At 36.1% G+C, this 22,000-nt stretch overlaps 1 protein-coding gene across 3 annotated transcripts in view; it reads left to right on the plus strand.

The window, feature by feature from the left end:
• The window catches only part of TBC1D8B (TBC1 domain family member 8B), an 83,796-nt gene that overhangs the window by 22,735 nt on the left and 39,061 nt on the right, over window positions 1-22,000 (plus strand). For all 3 annotated transcript variants that reach the window (XM_082864627.1, XM_082864628.1, XM_082864626.1), the window contains exon 7: window positions 650-817. In XM_082864627.1, coding sequence (XP_082720753.1) covers window positions 650-817 — 168 coding nt within the window. The remainder of the gene's footprint in view (window positions 1-649; window positions 818-22,000) is intronic.

A 22,000-nucleotide genomic window follows, 5' to 3' on the forward strand; every position in this document is an offset into this window, starting at 1 on the left:
ATTTAGTTACATATCAGTTTTTAGTTCAAAAATGTTACCATTCACAGAGTAAAATACCCTTTAATTCTGTAAATTATTAAAAACTCAATATGCAACATCCTTTTAGTAATTTTAAATAATAATTTTTAAGTGCAGTTATATTCTTCAGGGTAAGAGTACCATTCCTGAGGATAAGAGTACTAGGATAGGAGCCTTACAGCTCTTATTGAAAATGAAAAGAGAAAAAAATTAAAAATTAATAAACAAGATAAGGGTTTGGGATGACTCAACATGGAGCATGATCACTCAGATGTTTATGACATGGATACCAAAATTTATACTATCATATTTGATACACATGGTCAGAAAGAATAGAATTGATAGCTTTTGTGTAAGTCAGAAATCAATTGTCCATATTGCGGCCCTGAATTTTTACATTTGTATTGTCATTTTTAAAGGTTACATGTTAGTTAAACTTTTCCTTTAGAAGTGAAATATCTTGCTCTAAGGTTGCTTGTATTAGTGGTACAACTAGTACCCAAAGTCTATTTCTTACTAAGTCCTACCACAGACCAAAACTTGTAGCCACAAAAAAATAAGCTAAACACATTTTGCCTGACCTTGTCAGTAACAAGGGAAAATGCGATTCATTTATGTTTTCATCCCCCAGGTCTTAGCTATAGATAAGACAAATGATTCCAGCAAATCTGTCATCATTAGCATCAAAGGAAAAACAGCTTTTCGCTTCAGTGAAGTTAAAGAATTTGAGCAATTGGTGGCAAAACTCTGGCTCAAGTGCGGGGCAGCTTCAACTCAGTATCACGATATTAGCACAGAGGTAAGTATCTAGCAATCAAGTCATTTTGATAAAAAGGTTTGTGTTTTGTGTGGTCCATACTTTCAAAAGGAATTCATAGTACCTTTCCTATTTATACTTAGGTTGAGTTTTTTTGAAAGATGAATACCAAAGAAATTATATTCTCTAAGGCACATCATAAAGCAAAAGTGAGAATTAAGGACTTTATCTTTTTTTAGGAACTCAGACTTTTAAAAAAATTATTATCATTTGATCTTTCTTACTATATTTGCTATTTATCATATATACACTCCTTGTACTTTCACATAACATGGCTTTTAACAACTCAAACTATATTTGAGAATTCAATAAGGCATTGAAGAAGGACTTTCCTCTTATTGCTGTAGAGAGACAATCTATCTTTTTATTTAACATCAAGTAGGTCAGCCTTATTTGCATAATCTAGGCCAAAGCAAAATAGTGACATATCTATTTACTAGTAAAATATTAGAGAAGACAAATATTCTTGGCAGAGAGGGTGATCAAAAGCCTGATTTTGATGTTTGTTTTTTATGGAAATGTAGATAGTTTCAGTTCACATTAATTTTCTTTTTCAATGCCAAGGAATCTCATGTTTTAATAGATTGATAAAACATCACATTATAACTACATATATATATATATATATATATATATATTTTTTTTTTTTTGCCGTACGCAGGCCTCCCACTGCTGCGGCCTCTCCTGTTGCGGAGTACAGGCTGTGGACACGCAGGCTCAGCGGCCATGGCCCACGGGCCCAGCCACTCCGCGGCACATGAGGTCCTCCTGGACCGGGGCACGAATCCACGTCCCCTGCATCGGCAGGCGGACTCCCAACCACTGCGCCACCAGGGAAGCCCCCACTACTTATATTTTAATTAAAAATTCAAAGAAAAAATCAACATTGGCTTTACTGGCTATATTATTTTACTTGGATTGGATTACAGAGGCTTTTACTTCTTTCTCCAGAGCAGAGACTGAAAATATTATGCTAAGTCAATTAGAATGCAGGATTGACAAGACTAACTCTTCCTTTGATAATAGAAAAGCACAATGAAAACATAATTTTAAAAAATATGTGTATCTCAGTTCCAGACACAGAACTTTCATGTTGGCCATTAAGAGTTTTCTTGCCCCAATTTACTAATCTTTCACTCTCTTCAAATATATACCCAGGATATACCATAGTTTGATGTGAGGACATAAGTAAAATCTGATCAGTCTTGCTCCCATATTCTTGCTTATCTCACTTTTGTTTTTCTGTCCTAGTCCATTTCAGATTCAGTCTGTATGTTGGATGTAACGCTCTGCTTATATTTCCTTCTGTAATTTATCTGTGTCTCTTAAACCTGAATAACTGGAATTTTTTCCCCTGAAAACTCTCAGGCCCCTCTAATAGTTGGATATGCTCAGCAGTTAAGAAAGGATTTTGTTTCAAAATGTTTACCATCTTTTCAGATGTATGTCAAAGTTCTAAGCTTTCTAGTTTCTCTTAACCATTTTTAAAGGTTTTAATAAAGATATGTACAAAATACCAGTTGGTATACTGGGTCCTTGGAAATGTATTTTTTTAAAATTGTCATAACATTCTATTTTCCCTGAAGATTTTTATCTTAGCAATGAAGAAGAATATTAACTTGTTTTAGTATTATCTGTATATGTCTAGCTTTATTTATAGTACATTTTTTAAAATAGTAAAGAGAGAGCTTGTTAAACAGGAGCTGGTTCCATTTGATTTCTAAATGACAGATATTGTAGTTACATTATTTTATAGCTATACCTAGCATACTAAAACAAAAAAATTATATTCTGTAATTTTACCAAATCTGGTAAAATTTACACAAACAACAAGACTTTTTATTCTAAATCTCAAAGAAATTTAAATCAACGAATCTAAATATGAATACAGGAAGGACTAGGAAATTTTTCCTGTGAGTACATCAAAATGTGATACAAAGAACAAATGCTCCCAGAAACAATTGGGATTGTACGTACGTACCAGTTCTGTCTAAATTTTTAAATATGTCAATTAAAATTCTCCACATTTTGTTAAGTTATGTTAAAATCTGGGTGCATACATGGGTTTTGAAAAATTCTAATCAAATGCTTAGAAAACACATTAATTTTTAATTTTTTTATTAACACATATACTCAAGAAATATTACCAGATATGGTAATTTTTCAAAACTATACAAAATGAAAGAAAAGTGGGCCCTTTTAGCTTAATTTTAAGCAAAGTGGCCTAAGAGGGAAAATACTGCTAAAGATCCTTTACTTGATGCTTTGAGACTACATTATAAGTGGCTCATAGGAACTATAGAATGTCAAGAAGACGTAGAAGTTGAGCTATGTATGCATTGAAGTGTTTAGAAGGGCAAATATCTTCTACAGATTATCAAAGCATATATAAACATACTTGTTTCATTAGCTCTCATAACCAGCCCTATCTTTCTAAGTTTTTAAAATTAGAAGTAATGGCTTCCTTATCCTACACAATAATGCAGATAAGAATAATAGTTTAACCCACACAACTGGTGTTTGTTTGCCTTAATAAGAATAAAGTAATATGTTTTCTGTAACTATAATATAAATTAGGCTGTGTGGAGTAGATTTATTTCAATGTTAGGAAATCAGAAATTTTATTAAAAATAAAATTAGCGCTAATTTAAAATTACATGCTATGAACAGGAGCCTATTTTAAGATAAGCTTCTGATATCTAAGAGAAGTATTTCCTTGTATTTTTGCTGTAATTTTTTATTTTACAGGTCAACTCTGGCCCCCAACCATCATTATTATGCTGAGTTCATGAGATATTCTAATTTAAATCTAATAGTTTGTAGAAAAGTTACACATAAAGAAATATTAATCTTTACCCTGCCTTTTCTTCACCTTTAGAAGCCATATGCTATTTCTAAAGTCAATAGCAGATACCAAAAACCAAACCAAGTCTAAGAATAGACTTAACAACCTGTGTTGCTTCCTCATGTGATTGGATTTTGCTCAGGCACCAAATGTCTGATGAGTGCCAAATTTATAACTGTCACAAGTGTGAGCACCCGAATAAATGGATATATAAAATTGGTATGGCCATGGGGTAAAATCCTCCCATTCAAAAGAGCCAGAGCCAAAAAAAAAAGTTAAGTAATTTAAGCTTAGTTTCCTGAATACTTTATTATGCTCTTCAAACAATTCAAATATTAAATTGATTTAAACCAGTATCTTTGAAGGTGAATATGTTGATGTGATTTTTGTGAATACTTAAAAGGTAATCATGGATAGAAGCAGCACACTTGTCATCCCTTTTATATATTGATGTTTGGGGTTTCATAACTTAAGGGTTAATTTTTCTTTTCCTTCTTGGCTACTTTTCCTGTAGTTTAGATATACTACTAATAGATAAACTGGTTCCTCAGTCATATGGCCTAACTTAAGGGAATGTACTTTGCTTGAGACCCAGACTCCAGCCATGAATTTTTAAATCGGTTTTGCAAAAACATAATCCCTCATTAGAACAGCAAAATGTAACATTAATAGTAAAGTAGACTTGTCAAAACAAGCTTTTTAAAAAAGAAAAGTGTTGTAATATAGGACGTATACTCACTAATAGTTTTTTCCTTTGTAAGATTCTTCTGTCCTACCCTTATATTCAGACATTGATTTGAATACTCCTTTTAAACTTTCCCTGAATCCTCTTAACTTCCAACCCTTCTAGGTCTTGTTGGCTTCTTGGGTTTCAAGGTGAAATACTACTGGACTGCTTTACCCTAAACTTCTACTTTTCCTCCACCTTAGTCATGGACATTCTTTTCATCTTTCTTAAGCTACCAAACTGAAAGGGATGATGTTAAGTGAGCCTTTTTTTAGTACCTCTAGTGGTAACTTCAGACTTCTGGTATAGTTACAATCCACAGAAGCTGGGTAACTGATATGTATTCAGAGTAAAGCTTTGGAGATCATAAAATTAATGTGGAAATGCAAGGGACCCAGAATAGCTAACACAGTATTCAAGAGGAAGTACAAAGTTGGAGGACTCACAATTCTCAATTTCAAAACTTACTACACAGCTGTAGTAAACAAGACAGCATTATCCTGGTGTAAGGTTAGACATATAGATCAGTGTAATAGAATTGAGAGTCTTGAAATAAAGTCTTACATTTATGGTCAGTTGATTTTTTTAAATTAATTAATTTTATTTTTGGCTGTGTTGGGTTTTCGTTGCTGCGTGTGGGCTTTCTCTAGTTGTGGCGAGTGGGGGCTACTCTTTGTTGCGGTGTGCGGGCTTCTCATTGCAGTGGCTTCTCTTGTTGCAGAGCACGGGCTCTAGGTGCGTGGGCTTCAGTAGTTGTGGCACATGGGCTCAGTAGTTGTGGCGCGCAGGCTCCAGAGCGCAGGCTCAGTAGTTGTGGCGCACAGGCTTAGTTGCTCTGCGGCATGTGGGATCTTCCAATACTAGGGATTGAACCTGTGTCCCCTGCATTGGCAGGCAGATTCTTAACCACTGCACTACCGGGGAAGTCCCTGGTCAATTGATTTTTCAACAGAGTGCCAAATAAATGCAAAGAGGGAAATACAGTCTATTCAACAAATGGTGTGGGCACAATGGATATCCACGTACATATACAAAAAAACATAAAGTTGAACCTTTTTTTACACCATACACAAAAATTAACTCTAAATGGATCAAAGACCTAAATGTAAGAGCTAAAACTATAAAACTCTTAGAGAAAACATAAGAGTAAATCTTCATGACTTTGAATTAGGCACTTTTTTTCTTAGCTGTGACATAAAAACACGACAAAAGAAAAAATATGCAAATTGGCTGCATCAAAATTAAAAATGTTTGTTGTACAAATGATACCATTAAGAAAGTGAAGAGACAATACACAGAATGAGAGAAAATATTTGCAAATTATATATCTGATAAGGGACATCTATCCAGAATATATAAAAAACTCTTACAACTCAAAAATAAAAGGCAAAGTTATCTAATTTTTTTTAACGGTCAAAGGATTTGAATATACAGTTCTCTAAAGAAGATAAAGAAATGGCCAGTAAGCACATAAAGATCTTCAACGTAAATAGTCATTAGGGAACTGCAAATCAAAGCCACAATTAGAGACCCTTTCACACCCACTAGGGTGGCTCTAATAATAAAGACAGACAATAACAAATGTTGAGGAGGATGTGAAGAAATTGAAATCCTTCATACATTGTTGATTGATTCTTTGTTTTAATAATTTCTCTTTGTTGATATTCTCTATTTGATGGGACATAGTTGTCATACTTTCCTGTTTTAAATCGTTTTAATTAATAGACTTTATTTCTTAGAGCAGTTTTAGGTTTACAGAAAAATTGAACAGAAAGTACAGAGTTCCTATATACACCCGCCCACCCTCTACTATGCCCAGTTTTCCCTATTATTAACATCTTGCATTGGTATGGTACATTTGTTATAACTGATGAACCAGTATTGATACATTATTAACTAAAGTGCATAGTTTACATTAGGATCCACTCTTGGTGGTGTACAATTCTATGGCTTTTGCCAAATACATAATATATGTACCATTATAGTATCATACAAAATAATTTCCCAGCCCTAAATATCCCTTGTGCTCTACCTGTTTATCCCTCTCCCCAACGCTTGGTAACCACTGATCATTTTACTGTTTCTATACTCTTGCCTTTCCCAAAATGTTATATAGTTGGAATCATACCATATGTATCCTTTTCAGACTGACTCCTTAGCAATATGCATTTAAGGTTCCTCCATATCTTTTTGTGGTTTGATACCTCATTTATTTTTTTTTTGAATTTTTAAAAATTCAACAAATATTTGTTAAACTTCAACTATGTGTGTAAGGAACTGCTGGGTTCTTTTTTTCCCCCCAGATTTATTGAGATAATTGACATATAACATTGTGTAAGTTTAAGATGTACGATGTGATGATTTGATACACATATATTAAAATGTTTACCACAGTAAGGTTAGTTAACATATCCCCCACCTCATGTAATTACAATTTTGTTGTTGTTGTAGTGAAAACATTTAAATTCTACTCTCATAGCAACTTTCAAATATACAATATTGTTAACTGTAGTCACCATGCTGTACATTAGATTCCTAGAATTTATTTTTCATATAAACTGGAAGTTTGTACACATCGACCAACATCTCATTTCCCCTACTCCTAGCCCCTGGAAACCACCGTTCTACTCTGCTTCTATAAAGCTGGCTATTTTATATTCCACATATAAGTGAGATCATACAGTATTTGTCTTTCTCTGTCTGACTTATTTCACTTAGTGTAGTGCCCTCAATGTCCATCCATGTTGTTGCACCTTGCAGAACTTCCTTTTTATGGCTAAATAATAATCCTTTGTGTGTGTGTGTATATATATATATATATATATATATATATATATATATATATACACACACATACATATACATACACACATATATACACACACCACATTTTCTTTATCCATTCATCTGTCAACAGTTAGATTTGTCTTAGATTTTGTGAACAATGCTGCAATGAACATAGGGGTGCAGATATCTCTTCAAGATAGTGACTTCATTTCCTTTGAATATATACCCAGAAGTGGGATTACCAAATCATGTGGTAGTTCTAATTTTAATCTTTTGAGGACCTCCATACATGTTTTCCATAGCGCTGTACCAATTTACATCATCAACAACAGTGCGCTTTGGCTCCCTATTTTCCACATTCTTGCCAACACTTAACTCTTGTCTTTTGATAATAACCATTCTAACAGGTGTGTAATTATACCTCATTGTGGTTTTGATTTGCATTTCCTGATGATTAGTGATGTTCAGCACCTTTTCATGTATTTGTTGGCCATTTGTATATCTTTGTAAAAAATATCTATTTAGGTCCCTTGTCCATTTCTTAATCAGGTTTTTTTGTTCTGTTTTGTTTTTTGCTGTTGAGTTGTGTAAAGTCCCTTATATGTTGTAGATGTTAATCCCTTATCTGATTTATGGTTTGCAAATACTTTCTTCTGTTTTATATGTTGCCTTTTCATTTTGTTGATTATTTCTTTCTCTTTTCAGAAGCTGTTTAACCTTATGTAGTCCTACTTATTGATATTTGCTTATGCTTTTGGTGTCCTATCTTAAAAATTGTTGCTAAGACCAATATGAAGGAACTTTTTCCCCTATATTTTCTTCTAGGAATTTTATAGTTTGGAGTTTTATGATTAAGTCCTTAATTCATTTTGAGTTAATTTTTGTGCATGGTGTAAAATAGCAGTCCAATTTCATTCTTTTGCATGTGGATAATCAGTTTTCCCAACACCATTTATTGAAGAGACTGTTCTTTCCACATTGAGTAGTCTTGGTTCCCTTTTCAGATATTAGTTGACTATATATATGTGGATTTATTTCGGGCTCTCACCTCTGTTCTGTTAGCCTGTGTGTCTATTTTTATGCCAGTACCATGCTGTTTTGATTACTGTAACTTTGTAATATAGGTGGAAATCAGGAAATGTGATGCCTTCAACTTTGTTCTTTTTCAGGATTTCATTGTCTATTCAGGGTCTCTTGTGGTTACATGTGAAGTTTAGGATTTCTTTCCATTTCAATGAAAAGTGCCATTTGAATTTTGATAGAGATTGCCTTGAGTCTGTGGATGGCTTTGGGTAGCATGGACTTTCTTTTTTAACATCTTTATTGGAGTATAATTGCTTTACAGTGTTGGGTTAGTTTCTGCTGTATAACAAAGTGAATCAGCTATACGCATACGTATATCCCCATATCCCCTCCCTCTTGCGCCTCCCTCCCACCTACCTTGTCCCACCCCTCTAGGTGGTTGCAAAGCACCAAGCTGATCTGTGCCATGCAGCTGTGCCATGCAGCTGCTTCCCACTAGCTCTTTTAAATTTGGTAGTGTATATATGTCAATGCTACTCTCTTACTTTGTCCCAGCTTACCCTTCCCCCTACCATGTCCTCAAGTCCATTCTCTACGTCTGTGTCTTTATTGCTATCCTGCCCCTAGTTCATGAGAACATTTTTTGGTTTTTTTAGATCCCATATATATGTGATAACATACGGTATTTGTTTTTCTCTTTCTGATTTACTTGACTCTGTATGACAGACTCTAGGTCTATCCACCTCACTACAAATAACTCAATTTCGTTTCTGTTTATGGCTGAGTAATATTCCCTTGTATATATGTGCCACATCTTCTTTATCCATTCATCTGTCGATGGACACTTAGGTTGCTTCCATGTCCTGGCTATTGTAAATAGTGCTGCAGTGAACATTGTGGCACATGACTTTTTGAATGATGGTTTTCTCAGGGTATATGCCCAGTAGTGGGATTGCTGGGTCATATGGTAGTTCTAGTTTAGTGTTTTAAGGAACCTCCATACTGTTCTCTATAGTGGCTGTACCAATTTACATTCCCACCAACAGTGTAAGAGGGTTCCCTTTTCTCCACACCCTCTCCAGCATTTATTATTTGTAGATTTTTTTTTTTGATGATGGCCACTCTGACTGGTGTGAGGTGATATCTCATTGTAGTTTTGATTTGCATTTCTCTAACGATTAGTGATGTTGAGCATCTTTTCCTGTGTTTGTTGGCAATCTGTATATCTTCTTCGGAGAAATGTCTATTTAGGTCTTCTGCCCATTTTTGGATTGGGTTGTTTGTTTTTTTGATACTGACCTACATGAGCTGCTTGTATATTTTGGAGATTAATCCTTTGTCAGTTGTTTTGCTTGCAAACAGTTTCTCTCATTCTGAGCATTGTCTTTTCATCTTGTTTATGGTTTCCTTTGCTGTGCAAAAGCTTTTAAGTTTCATTAGGTCCCATTTGTTTATTTTTGTTTTTATTTACATTTTTCTAGGAGGTGGGTCAAAAAGGATCTTGCTGTGATTTATGTCATAGAGTGTTCTGCCTATGTTTTCCTCTAAGAGTTTGATAGTGTTTGGCCTTACATTTAGGTCTTTAATCCATTTTGAGTTTATGTTTGTGTATGGTGTTAGGAAGTGTTCTACTTTCATTCTTTTACATTTAGCTGTCTGGTTTTCCCAGCACCACTTATTGAGGAGGCTGTCTTTTCTCCATTGTATACTCTAGCCTCCTTTATCAAAGATAAGGTGACCTTATGTGTGTGGGTTTATCTCTGGGCTTTCTGTCCTGTTCCATTGATCTATATTTCTGTTTTTGTGCCAGTACCATACTGTCTTGATTACTGTAGTTTTGTAGTATCTGCAGTCTGGGAGCCTGATTCCTCCAGCTCCGTTTTTCTATCTCAAGATTTTTTTGGCTATTCGGAATCTTTTGTGTTTCCATACAAATTGTGCAATTTTTTGGTCTAGTTCTGTGAAAGATGCCATTGATAGTTTGATAGGGATTGCATTGAATCTGTAGATTGCTTTGGGTAGTATAGTCATTTTCACAATCTTGATTCTTCCAGTCCAAGAACATAGTATATCTCTCCATCTGTTTGTATCATCTTTAATTTCTTTCATCAGTGTCTTATAGTTTTCTGCATACAGGTCTTTTGTTTCCATAGGTAGGTTAATTCCTAGGTATTTTATTCATTTTGTTGCAGTGGTAAATGGGAGTGTTTCCTTCATTTCTCTTTCAGATTTTTCATCATTAGTGTATAGGAATGCAAGAGATTTCTGTGCATTAATTTTATATCATGCTACTCTACCAAATTCATTGATTAGCTCTGGTAGTTTCCTGGTAGCATCTTTAGGATTCTCTATGTATAGTATCATGTCATCTGCAAACAGTGACAGTTTTACTTCTTCTTTTCCAATTTGTATTCCTTTTATTTCTTTTTCTCCTCTGATTGCTGTGGCTAAAACTTCCAAAACTATGTTGAATAATAGTGGTGAGAGTGGGCACGCTTGTCTTGTTCCTGATCTTAGAGGAAATGGTTTCAATTTTTCAGCATTGAGAACGATGTTGGCTGTGGGTTTGTCATATATGTCCTTTATTAGGTTGAGGTAGGTTCCCTCAATGCCTACTCTTTCAAGTGTTTTTTTAATCATAAATGGGTGTTGAATTTTGTCAAAAGCACTTTTTCTGCACCTATTGAGATTGTCGCATTTTTTTTTTTTTTTTTTTTTTTTTTTTTTTTTTTTTGCGGTACACGGGCCTCTCACTGTTGTGGCCTCTCCCGTTGCGGAGCACAGGCTCCCAACGCGCAGGCTCAGCGGCCATGGTTCACGGGCTCAGCCACTCCGCGGCATGTGGGATCCTCCCGGACTGGGGCACGAACCCTGTCCCCTGCATTGGCAGGCGGACTCTCAACCACTGCGCCACCAGGGAAGCCCTGTCATACGGTTTTTATACTTCAGTTTGTTAATATGATCTGTCACATTGATTGATTTGCATATATTGAAGAATCCTTGCATTCCTGGGATAAACCCCACTTGATCATGATGTATGATCCTTTTAATGTGCTGTTGGATTCTGTTTGCTAGTATTTTGTTGAGCATTTTTGCATCTATGTTCATCAGAAATATTGGCCTGTAGTTTTCCTTTTTTGTGACATCTTTGTCTGGTTTTGGTATCAGGGTGATGGTGGCCTCATAGAATGAATTTGGGAGTGTTCCTCCCTCTGCTGTATTTTGGAAGAGTTGGAGAAGGATAGGTGTTAGCTCTTCTGCAAATGTTTGATAGAATTCGTCTGTGAATCCATCTGGTCCTGGGATTTTGATTGTTGGAAGATTTTAATCACAGTTTCAATTTCAGTGCTTGTGATTGGTCTGTTCATATTTTCTATTTCTTCCTGGTTCAGTCTTGGAAGGTTGTGCTTTCCTAAGAATTTATCCATTTCTTCCAGGTTGTCCATTTTATTGGCATAGAGTTGCTTGTTGTAATCTCTCATGATTCTTTGTATATCTGCAGTGTCAATTGTTACTTCTCCTTTTTCATTTCTAATTCTGTTGATTTGAGTCTTCTCCCTTTTTTTCTTGAGGAGTCTGGCTAATGGTTTATCAAATTTGTTTATCTTCTCAAAGAACCAGCTTTTAGTTTTATTGATGTTTGCTATTGTTTCTTTCATTTCTTTCTGATCTGCTCTTTATGATTTCTTATCTTCTGCTAACTTTGGGGTTCTTTTATTCTTCTTTCTCTAATTGCTTTAGGTGTATAGTTAGGTTGTTTATTTGAGATGTTTCTTCTTTCTTGAGGTAGGATTGTATTGCTATAAACTTCCGTCTTAGAACTGCTTTTGCTGCATCCCATAGGTTTTGGGTCGTGCTGTTTTCATTGTCATTTGTTTCTAGGTATTTTTTGATTTCCTCTTTGATTTCTTCAGTTATCTCTTGGTTATTTACTAGCATTTTGTTTAGCCTCCATGCGTTTGTATTTTTTACAGTTTTTTTCCTGTAATTGATACCTAGTCTCATAGCATTGTGGTCAGAAAATATACTTGATCTGATTTCAATTTTCTTAAGTTTACCAAGGCTTGATTTGTGACCCAAGATACGATCTATCCTGGAGAATGTTCCATGGACACTTGAGAAGAAAGTGTATTCTGTTGTTTTTGGATAGAATGTCCTATAAATACCAATTAAGTCCATCTTGTTTAATGTATCATTTAAAGCTGGTATTTCCTTATTTATTTTCATTTTGGATGCTCTGTCCATTGGTGAAAGTGGGGTGTTGAAGTCCCCTACTGTTACTGTGTTACTGTCAATTTCCCCTTTTATGGCTGTTAGCATTTGCCTTATGTATTGAGGTGCTCCTACGTTGGGTGCGTAAATATTTACAATTGTTCTGTCTTCTTCTTGGATTGATCCCTTGCTCATTATGTGGTGTCCTTCTTTGTCTCTTGTAATAGTCTTTATTTTAAAGTCTATTTTGTCTGATAAGAAAATTGCTACTCCAGCTTTCTTTTGATTTCCATTTGCATGGAATATCTTTTTCCATCCCCTCACTTTCAGTCTGTATGTGTCCCTAGGTCTGAAGTGGGTCTCTTGTAGACAGCATATATACGGGTCTTGGTTTTGTATCCATTCAGGCAGTCTATGTCTTTTGGTTGGAGCATTTAATCCATTTACATTTAAGGTAATTATCGATATGTTTGTTCCTGTTTCCATTTTCTTAATTGTTTTGGGTTTGTTATTGTAGATCTTTTCTTTCTCTTGTGTTTCTTGCCTAGAGAAGTTCCTTTAGCATTTGTTGTAAAGCTGCTTTGGTGGTGCTGAATTCTCTTAGCTTTTGCTTATCTGTAAAGGTTTTAATTTCTCCATCAAATCTGAATGAGAGTAATCTTGGTTGTAGGTTTTTCCCTTACATCACTTTATTTGTTTATTTATTTATTTTATCTCCCTTGCTCTATACACCATAATTTATTAAACTGAATCCATGACCTTTCCAAACATTTCTTATTTTATCGCATTCCAGATTTTTGTCATTTCTTACTCTTTTTTTTAATTTTTGAATTTTATTTTATTTATTTTTTCATACAGCAGGTCCTTATTAGTCATCAATTTTGTACACATCAGTGTATACATGTCAATCCCAATCTCACAATTCATCACACCACCACCACCACCACCACCACCCTGTCACTTTACCCCCTTGGTGTCCATATGTTACTTCTCTACATCTGTGTCTCAATTTCTGCCCTGCAAACCAGTTCATCTGTACCATTTTTCTAGGTTCCACATATATACGTTAATGTACGATATTTGTTTTTCTCTTTCTGACTTACTTCACTCTGTATGACAGTCTCTAGATCCATCCACGTCTCTGCGAATGACCCAATTTTGTTCCTTTTTATTGCTGAGTTATATTCCATTGTATATATGTACTACATCTTCTTTATCAATTCGTCTGTCAATGGGCATTTAGGTTGCTTTCATGACCTGGCTATTGTAAATAGTGCTGCAATGAATATTGGGTTCCATGTGTCTTTCTAAATTATGGTTTTCTCTGGGTATATGCCCAGTAGTGGGATTGCTGGATCATATGGTAATTCTATTTTTAGTTTTTTAAGGAAACTCCATACTGTTCTCCATAGTGGCTGTATCAATTTACATTCCCACCAACAGTGCAAGAATGTTACCATTTCTCCATACCCTCTCCCGCATTTGTTGTTCGTAGATTTTCTTTTTTTTTTTTTTACATCTTTATTGGAGTATAATTGCTTTACAATGGTGTGTTAGTTTCTGCTTTATAACAAAGTGAATCAGTTATACATATACATATGTTCCCATATCTCTTCCCTCTTGCGTCTCCCTCCCTCCCACCCTCCCTATCCCACCCGTCTAGGTGGTCACAGAGTACCGAGCTGATCTCCGTGTGCTATGCAGCTGCTTCCCAGTAGCTATCTGTTTTACATTTGGTAGTGTATATATGTCCATGCCACTCTCTCACTTTGTCACAGCTTACCCTTCCCCCTCCCCATATCCTCAAGTCCATGCTCTAGTAGGTCTGTGTCTTTATTCCCATCTTACCCCTAGGTTCTTCATGACCTTTTTAAATTTTTTTTCTTAGATTCCATATATATGTTTTAGCATACAGTATTTGTTTTTCTCTTTCTGACTTACTTCATGGTGTATGACAGACTCTAGGTACATCCACCTCACTACAAATAATTCAATTTTGTTTCTTTTTATGGCTGAGTAATATTGCATTGTATATATGTGCCACATCTTCTTTATCCATTCATCTGTTGATGGACACTTAGGTTGCTTCCATATCCTGGCTATTGTAAATAGGGCTGCAATGAACATTTTGGTACATGACTCTTTTTCAATTGTGGGTTTCTCAGGATGTATGCCCAGTAGTGGGATTGCTGGGTCGTATAGTCATTCTAATTTTAGTTTTTTAAGGAACCTCCATACTGTTTTCCATAGTGACTGTATCAATTTACATTCCTACCAACAGTGCAAGAGTGTTCCCTTTTCTCCACACCCTCTCCAGCATTTATCGTTTCTAGATTTTTTGATGATGGCCATTCTTACCTATGTGAGATGATATCTCATTGTAGTTTTGATTTGCATTTCTCTAATGATTTATGACGTTGAGCATTCTTTCATGTGTTTGTTGCCAATGTGTATATCATCTTTGGAGAAATGTCTATTTAGATCTTCTGCCCATTTCTGGATTGGGTTGTTTGTTTTTTTGTTATTGAGCTGCATGAGCTGCTTGTAAATTTTGGAGCTTAAACCTTTGTCAGTTGCTTCATTTGAAAATATTTTCTCACATTCTGAGGGTTGTCTTTTCATCTTGTTTATGGTTTCCTTTGCTGTTCCAAAGCTTTGAAGTTTCATTAGGTCCCATTTGTTTATTTTTGTTTTTATTTACATTTCTCTAGGAGGTGGGTCAAAAAGGATCTTGTTGTGATTTATGTCATACAGTGTTCTGCCTATGTTTTCCTCTAAGAGTTTGATAGTGTCTGGCCTTACATTTAGGTTTTTAATCCATTCTGAGTTTATTTTTGTGTATGGTGTTAGGGAGTGTTCTAATTTCATACCTCTACATGTACCTGTCCAGTTTTCCCAGCACCACTTATTGAAGAGGTTTTCTTTTCTCCACTGTATGTTCTTTTTTTTTTGCATCTTTATTAGAGTATAATTGCTTTAGAATGGTGTGTTAGTTTCTGCTTTATAACAAAGTGAATCAGTTATACATATACATTTGTTCCCATACCTCTTCCCTCTTGCGTCTCCCTCCCTCCCACCCTCCCTATCCCACCCCTCCAGGCAGTCACAAAGCACGGAGCTGATCTCCCTGTGTTATGCGGCTGCTTCCCACTAACTATGTACCGTACGATTGATAGTGTATATATGTCCATGCCTCTCTCTCGCTTTGTCACAGCTTACCCTTCCCTCTCCCCATATCCTCAAGTCCATTCTCCAGTAGGTCTGTGTCTTTATTCCTGTCTTACCCATAGGTTCTTCATGACATTTTTTTCCTTAAATTCCATATATATGTGTTAGCATACGGTATTTGTCTTTCTCTTTCTGACTTACTTCAGTCTGTATGACAGACTCTAGGTCTATCCACCTCATTACAGCTAGCTCAATTTCGTTTCCTTTTATGGCCGAGTAATATTCCATTGTATATATGTGCCACATCTTCTTTATCCATTCATCCAATGATGGACACTTAGGTTGTTTCCATCTCCGGGCTATTGTACATAGAGCTGCAATGAACATTTTGGTATATGACTCTTTTTGAATTATGGTTTTCTCAGGGTATATGCCCAGTAGTGGGATTGCTGGGTCATATGGTAGTTCTATTTGTAGTTTTTTAAGGAACCTCGATACTCTTCTCCATAGTGGCTGTACCAATTCACATTCCCACCAGCACTGCAAGAGTGTTCCCTTTTCTCCACACCCTCTCCAGCATTTATTGTTTCTAGATTTTTTGATGATGGCCATTCTGACTGTTGTGAGATGATGTGAGGTGATATCTCATTGTAGTTTTGATTTGCATTTCTCTAATGATTAATGCTGTTGAGCATTATTTCATGTGTTTGTTGGCAGTCTGTATATCTTCTTTGGATAAATGTTTATTTAGGTCTTTTGCCCATTTTGGGATTGGGTTGTTTGTTTTTTTAATATTGAGCTGCATGGGCTGTTTATATATTTTGGAGATTAATCGTTTGTCCATTGATTCGTTTGCAAATATTTTCTCCCATTCTGAGGGTTGTCTTTTCGTCTTGTTTATAGTTTCCTTTGCTGTGCAAAAGCTTTTAAGTTTCATTAGGTCCCATTTGTTTATTTTTTCATTTATTTATATTGCTCTAGGAGGTGGATCACAAAAGATCTTGCTGTGATTTTTGTCAAACAGTGTTCTTCCTATATTTTCCTCTAAGAGTTTTATAGTGTCCGGTCTTTCATTTAGGTGTCTAATCCAGTTTGAGTTTATTTTTGTGTTTGGTGTTAGGGAGTGTTCTAATTTCATTCTTTTACATGTAGCTGTCCAGTTTTCCCTTTACCACTTATTGAAGAGACTGTCTTTTCTCCATTGTATATCGTTGCCTCCTTTGTCATAGATTAGTTGACCATAGGTGCATGCGTTTGTCTCTGGGCTTTCTATCTTGTTCCATTGATCTATGTTTCTGTTTTTGTGCCAGTACCATATTGTCTTGATTACTGTTGCTTTGTAGTTTAGTGTGAAGTCAGGGAGTCTGATTCCTCCAGCTCCGTTTTTTTCCCTCAAGACTGCTTTGGCTATTCGGGGTCTTTTGTGTCTCCACACAAATTTTAAGAATTTTTTTCTAGTTCCATAAAAAATGCCATTGGTAATTTGATAAGGATTGCATTGAATGTGTAGATTGCTTTGGGTAGTATAGTCATTTTCATAATATTGATTCTTCCAATCCAAGAACATGGTATATCTCTCCATCTGTAGCTATCATCTTTAATTTCTTTCATCAGTGTCTTATAGTTTTCTGTGTACAAGTCTTTTGTCTCCCTAGGCAGTTTTATTCCAAGGTATTTTATTCTTTTTGTTTCAGTGGCAAATGGGAGTGTTTCCTTAATTACTCTTTCACATTTTTCATCATTAGTGTATAGGAATGCAAGAGATTTCTGTGCATTAACTTTGTATCCTGCAACTTTACCAAATTCATTGATTAGCTCTAGTAGTTTTCTGGTGGCATATTTAGGATTTTCTGTATATAGTATCATGTCATCTGCAAACAGTGACAGTTTTGCTTCTTGTTTTCTTATTTGTATTCCTTTTCTTTTTCTGCTCTGATTGCTGTGGCTAGGACTTCCAAAACTATGTTGAATAATAGTGGTGAGAGTGGACATCCTTGTCTTATTCCTGATCTTAGAGGAAATGCTTTCAGTTTTTCACCTTTGAGAATGATGTTTGCTATGGATTTGTCTTATATGTCCTTTATTATGTTGAGGGAGGTTCCCTTTATGCCCACTTCTGGAGAGTTTTTATCATAAATGGGTGTTGAATTTTGTCAAAAGCTTTTTATGCATCTATTTAGATGATCATATGGTATTTCTTCTTCCATTTGTTAATTGGTGTATCACATTGATTGACTTGCGTATATTGAAGAATCCTTGCATCCCTGGGATAAATCCCACTTGATCATGGTGTATGACCCTTTCAGTGTGTTGTTGGATTCTGTTTGCTAGTATTTTGTTGAGGATTTTTCCATCTATATTAACCAGTGACATTGGTCTGTAATTTTCTGTTTTTGTAGTATCTTTGTCTGGTTTTGGTAGCAGTGATGGTGGCCTCATAGAATGAGTTTGGGAGTGTTCCTTCCTCTGCAGTTTTTTGGAAGAGTTTGAGAAGGATGGGTGTTAGCTCTTCTCTAAATGTTTGATAGAATTCACCTGTGAAGCCACCTGGTCCTGGACTTTTGTTTTTGGAAGATTTTTAATCACAGTTTCAACATCATCACTTGTGATTGGTCTATTCATGTTTTCTATTTCTTCCTGATTCAGTCTTAGAGGGTTATACCTTTCTACGAATTTGTCCATTTCTTCCAGGTTGCCCATTTTATTGACATAGTGTTGCTCGTAGTAGTCTCTCAGGATGCTTTGTATTTCTGCGGTGTCTATTGTAACTTCTCCTTTTTCTTTTCTAATTTTATTGATTTCAGTCCTCTCTCTGTTTTTCTTGATGAGTCTGGCTAATGGTTTATCAATTTTGTTTATCTTCTCAAAGAACCAGCTCTTAGTATTATTGATCTTTGCTATAGTGTTCTTTGTTTCTATTTCATTTATTTCTGCACTGATCTTTATGATATCTTTCCTTTTGCTAACTTTGGTTTTTGTTTGTTCTTCTTTCTCTAGTTCCTTTCGGTGTAAGGTTAGATTGTTTATTTGAGATTTTTCTTGTTTATTGATGTAGGCTTGTATAGCTGTATACTTCCCTCTTAGAATTGCGTTTGCTGCATCCCATAGGTTTTGGATCATCATTTTTTCTCTTTCATTTGCCTCTAGGTGTTTTTTGATTTCCTCTTTGATTTCTTCAATGATCTCTTGGTTATTTAGTTACGTACTGTTTAGCCTCCATGTGTTTATGTTTTTTACGTTTTTTTCCCTGTAATTCATTTCTAATCTCATAGTGTTATGGTCAGAAAAGATGCTTGATATGATTTCAGTTTTCTTAAATTTACTGTGGCTTGATGTGTGACCCAAGATGTGATCTATCCTGGAGAACGTTCCATGCGCACTTGAGAAGAAAGTGTAATCTGCTGTTTCTGGATGGAATGTCCTATAAACATCAGTTAAATCTATCTGGTCTATTTTGTCATTTAAAGCTTCTGTTTCCTTATTTATTTTCATTTTGGATGATCTGTCCATTGGTGTAAGTGAGGTGTTAAAGTCCACCACTATTATTGTGTTACTGTCGATTTCCTTTTTTTATAGCTGTTAGCAGGTGCCTTATGTATTGAGGTGCTCCTATGTTGGGTGCATATATATTTACAATTGTTATATCTTCTTGGATAGATCCGTTTATCATTATGTAGTGTCCTTCCTTGTCTCTTGTAACATTCTTTATTTTAAAGTCTATTTTATCTGATATGAGTATTGCTACTCCAGCTTTCTTCTGATTTCTATTTGCATGGAATATCTTTTTGCATCCTCTCATTTTCAGCCTGTATGTGTCCCTAGGTCTGAAGTGGGTCTCTTGTAGACAGCATATACATGGGTCTTGTTTTTGTATCCATTCAGCAAGGCTGTGTCTTTTGGTTGGAGCATTTAATCCATTCACGTTTAAGGTAATTATCCATATGTATGTTCCTATGACCATTTTCTTAATTGTTTTGGGTTTGTTTTTGTAGGTCCTTTTCTTCTATTGTGTTTCCCACTTAGAGAAGTTCCTTTAGGATTTGTTGTAGAGCTGGCTTGGTGGTGCTGAATTCTCTTAGCTTTTGCTTGTCTGTAAACCTTTGGATTTCTCCGTCGAATCTGAATGAGATCCTTGCCGGGGAGAGTAATCTTGGTTGTAGTTTCTTCCCTTTCATCACTTTAAGTATATCATACCACTCCCTTCTAGCTGGTAGAGTTTCTGCTGATAAATCAGCTGTTAACCTTATGGGAGTTCTCCTGTATGTCATTTGTCATTTTTCCCTTGTTGCTTTCAGTAACTTTTCGTTGTGTTTAATTTTTGTCAATTCGATTACTGTGTGTCTCAGCGTGTTTCTCCTTGTGTTTATCTTGCCTGGGACTCTCTGCACTTCCTGGAATTGGGTGGCTATTTCCTTTCCCATGTTAGGGAAGTTTTTGTCTATAACCTCTTCAGATATTTTCTCTGGTCCTTTCTCTCTTCTCCTTCTGCGACCCCTATAATGCAAATGTTGTTGCGTTTAATGTTGTCCCAGAGGTCTCTTAGGCTGTCTTCATTTCTTTTCATTCTTTTTTCTTTATTCTGTTCTGCAGCAGTGAATTCCACCATTCTGTCTTCCAGGTCACTTATCCGTTTTTCTGCCTCAGTTATTCTGCTATTGATTCCTTCTAGTGTAGGTTTTTTTAAAATTTTTATTTATTTATTCATTTTTGGCTGTGTTGGGTCTTCATTTCTGTGTGTGGACTTTCTCTAGTTGCGGCGAGCAGGGGCCACTCTTCATCGCAGTGCGTGGGCCACTCACCGTCACGGCCTCTCGTTGCGGAGCACAAACTCCAGACGCGCAGGCTCAGTAGTTGTGCCTCATGGGCCTGGTTGCTCCGTGGCATGTGGGATCTTCTGTTCTTCTTCTGCAACCCCTATAAGTCGAATGTTGGTGACTTAAATGTTGTCCCAGAGGTCTCTGAGACTGTCCTCAATTCTTTTCATTCTTTTTTCTTTTTTCTGCTCCCTGGCAGTTATTTCCACCATTTTATCTTCCAGCTCACTTATCTGTTCTTCTGCCTCCGTTATTCTGTTATTGGTTCCTTGTAGAGTATTTTCAGTTTCAGTAATTGTATTGTTTATCACTGTTTGTTTGCTCTTTAGTTCTTCTAGATCCTTGTTAAATGTTTCTTGTATTTTCTCCATTCTGTTTCTGAGATTTTGGATCATCTTTACTGTCATTACTCTGAATTCTTTTTCAGGTAGGTTGCCTATTTCATGTTCATTTATTTGGTCTTGTAGGTTTTTACCTTGCTCCTTCATCTGTAACAAATTTTTTTGTCATTTCTTTTTTTTTTTTTTAATGGGTGATGCTCTATTCCTGTCTTACTGGTTGTTTGGCCTGAGATGTCCAGCACTGGAGTTTGCAGGCAGTTAGATAGAGCTGGGTCTTGGTGCTGAGATGAGGACCTCTGGGAGGCCTCACTCTGATTGATATTCCCTGGGGTGTGAGGTTCTCTGTTAGTCCAGCGGTTTGGACTCAGAGCTCCCACCACAGGAACTCGGCCCCAACCTCTGGCCTGGGAACCAAGGTCCCACAGCCTGTTTGCTGGGGGTTCCTCCTGTTCCCTTAGGTGTCTATAGTCCGTCACCAATGCCTGGTAGGTTCCCTAGTTGTGAGGAGCCGCAAATTCCGTGTACTCCTAGTACGCCATCTTGACTCTACCCTTCAGCGTGGACATTTTAACAATATTAATTCCTTTTTAAAATAAATTTATTTATTTTCCTATTTTTTGGCTGTGTTGGGTCTTAATTGCTGCACGTGGGCTTTCTCTAGTTGCAGGGTGCAGGGGCTACTCTTCATTGTGGTGCGTGGGCTTCTCATTGTGGTGGCCTCTCTTGTTTCAGAGAACAGGCTCTAGGCAGGCGGGCTTCAGTAGTTGTGGCTCACGGGCACTAGACTGCAGGCTCAGTAGTTGTGGCACACGGGTCTAGTTGCTCCATGGCAGTGGGATATTCCTGGACCAGGGCTCGAACTTGTGTCCCCTGCATTGGCAGGCATACTCTTAACCACTGCGCCACCAGGGAAGTCCCACAATATTAATTCTTTTGATCCATGAACACAAGTTATCTTTCCATTTATTTGTGTCTTCATCAGTTTCTTTCATCAGTGTTTTATCAGTTTTGGTGTATAGATTTTCACTTTCTTGGTTAATTTATTTCTAGGTATTTTATTGTTTTTGATGTTAATGTAAATGAGATTGTTTTCTTTATTTTTTTTCAGATAGTTCATTGTTAGTGTATAGAAACACAACTGATTTTGTATCCTGAAAGTTTACTGAGTTTGTTGATTAGTTCTAACAGTTTTTTGATGGAGTCTTAAGGATTTTCTCTATACAAGATCATGTCATCAGCAAACAGTTT

Source organism: Leucopleurus acutus (genome assembly GCF_964270905.1).
Source record: "Leucopleurus acutus genome assembly, chromosome: X".
Taxonomy (NCBI): Eukaryota; Metazoa; Chordata; class Mammalia; order Artiodactyla; family Delphinidae; genus Leucopleurus; species Leucopleurus acutus.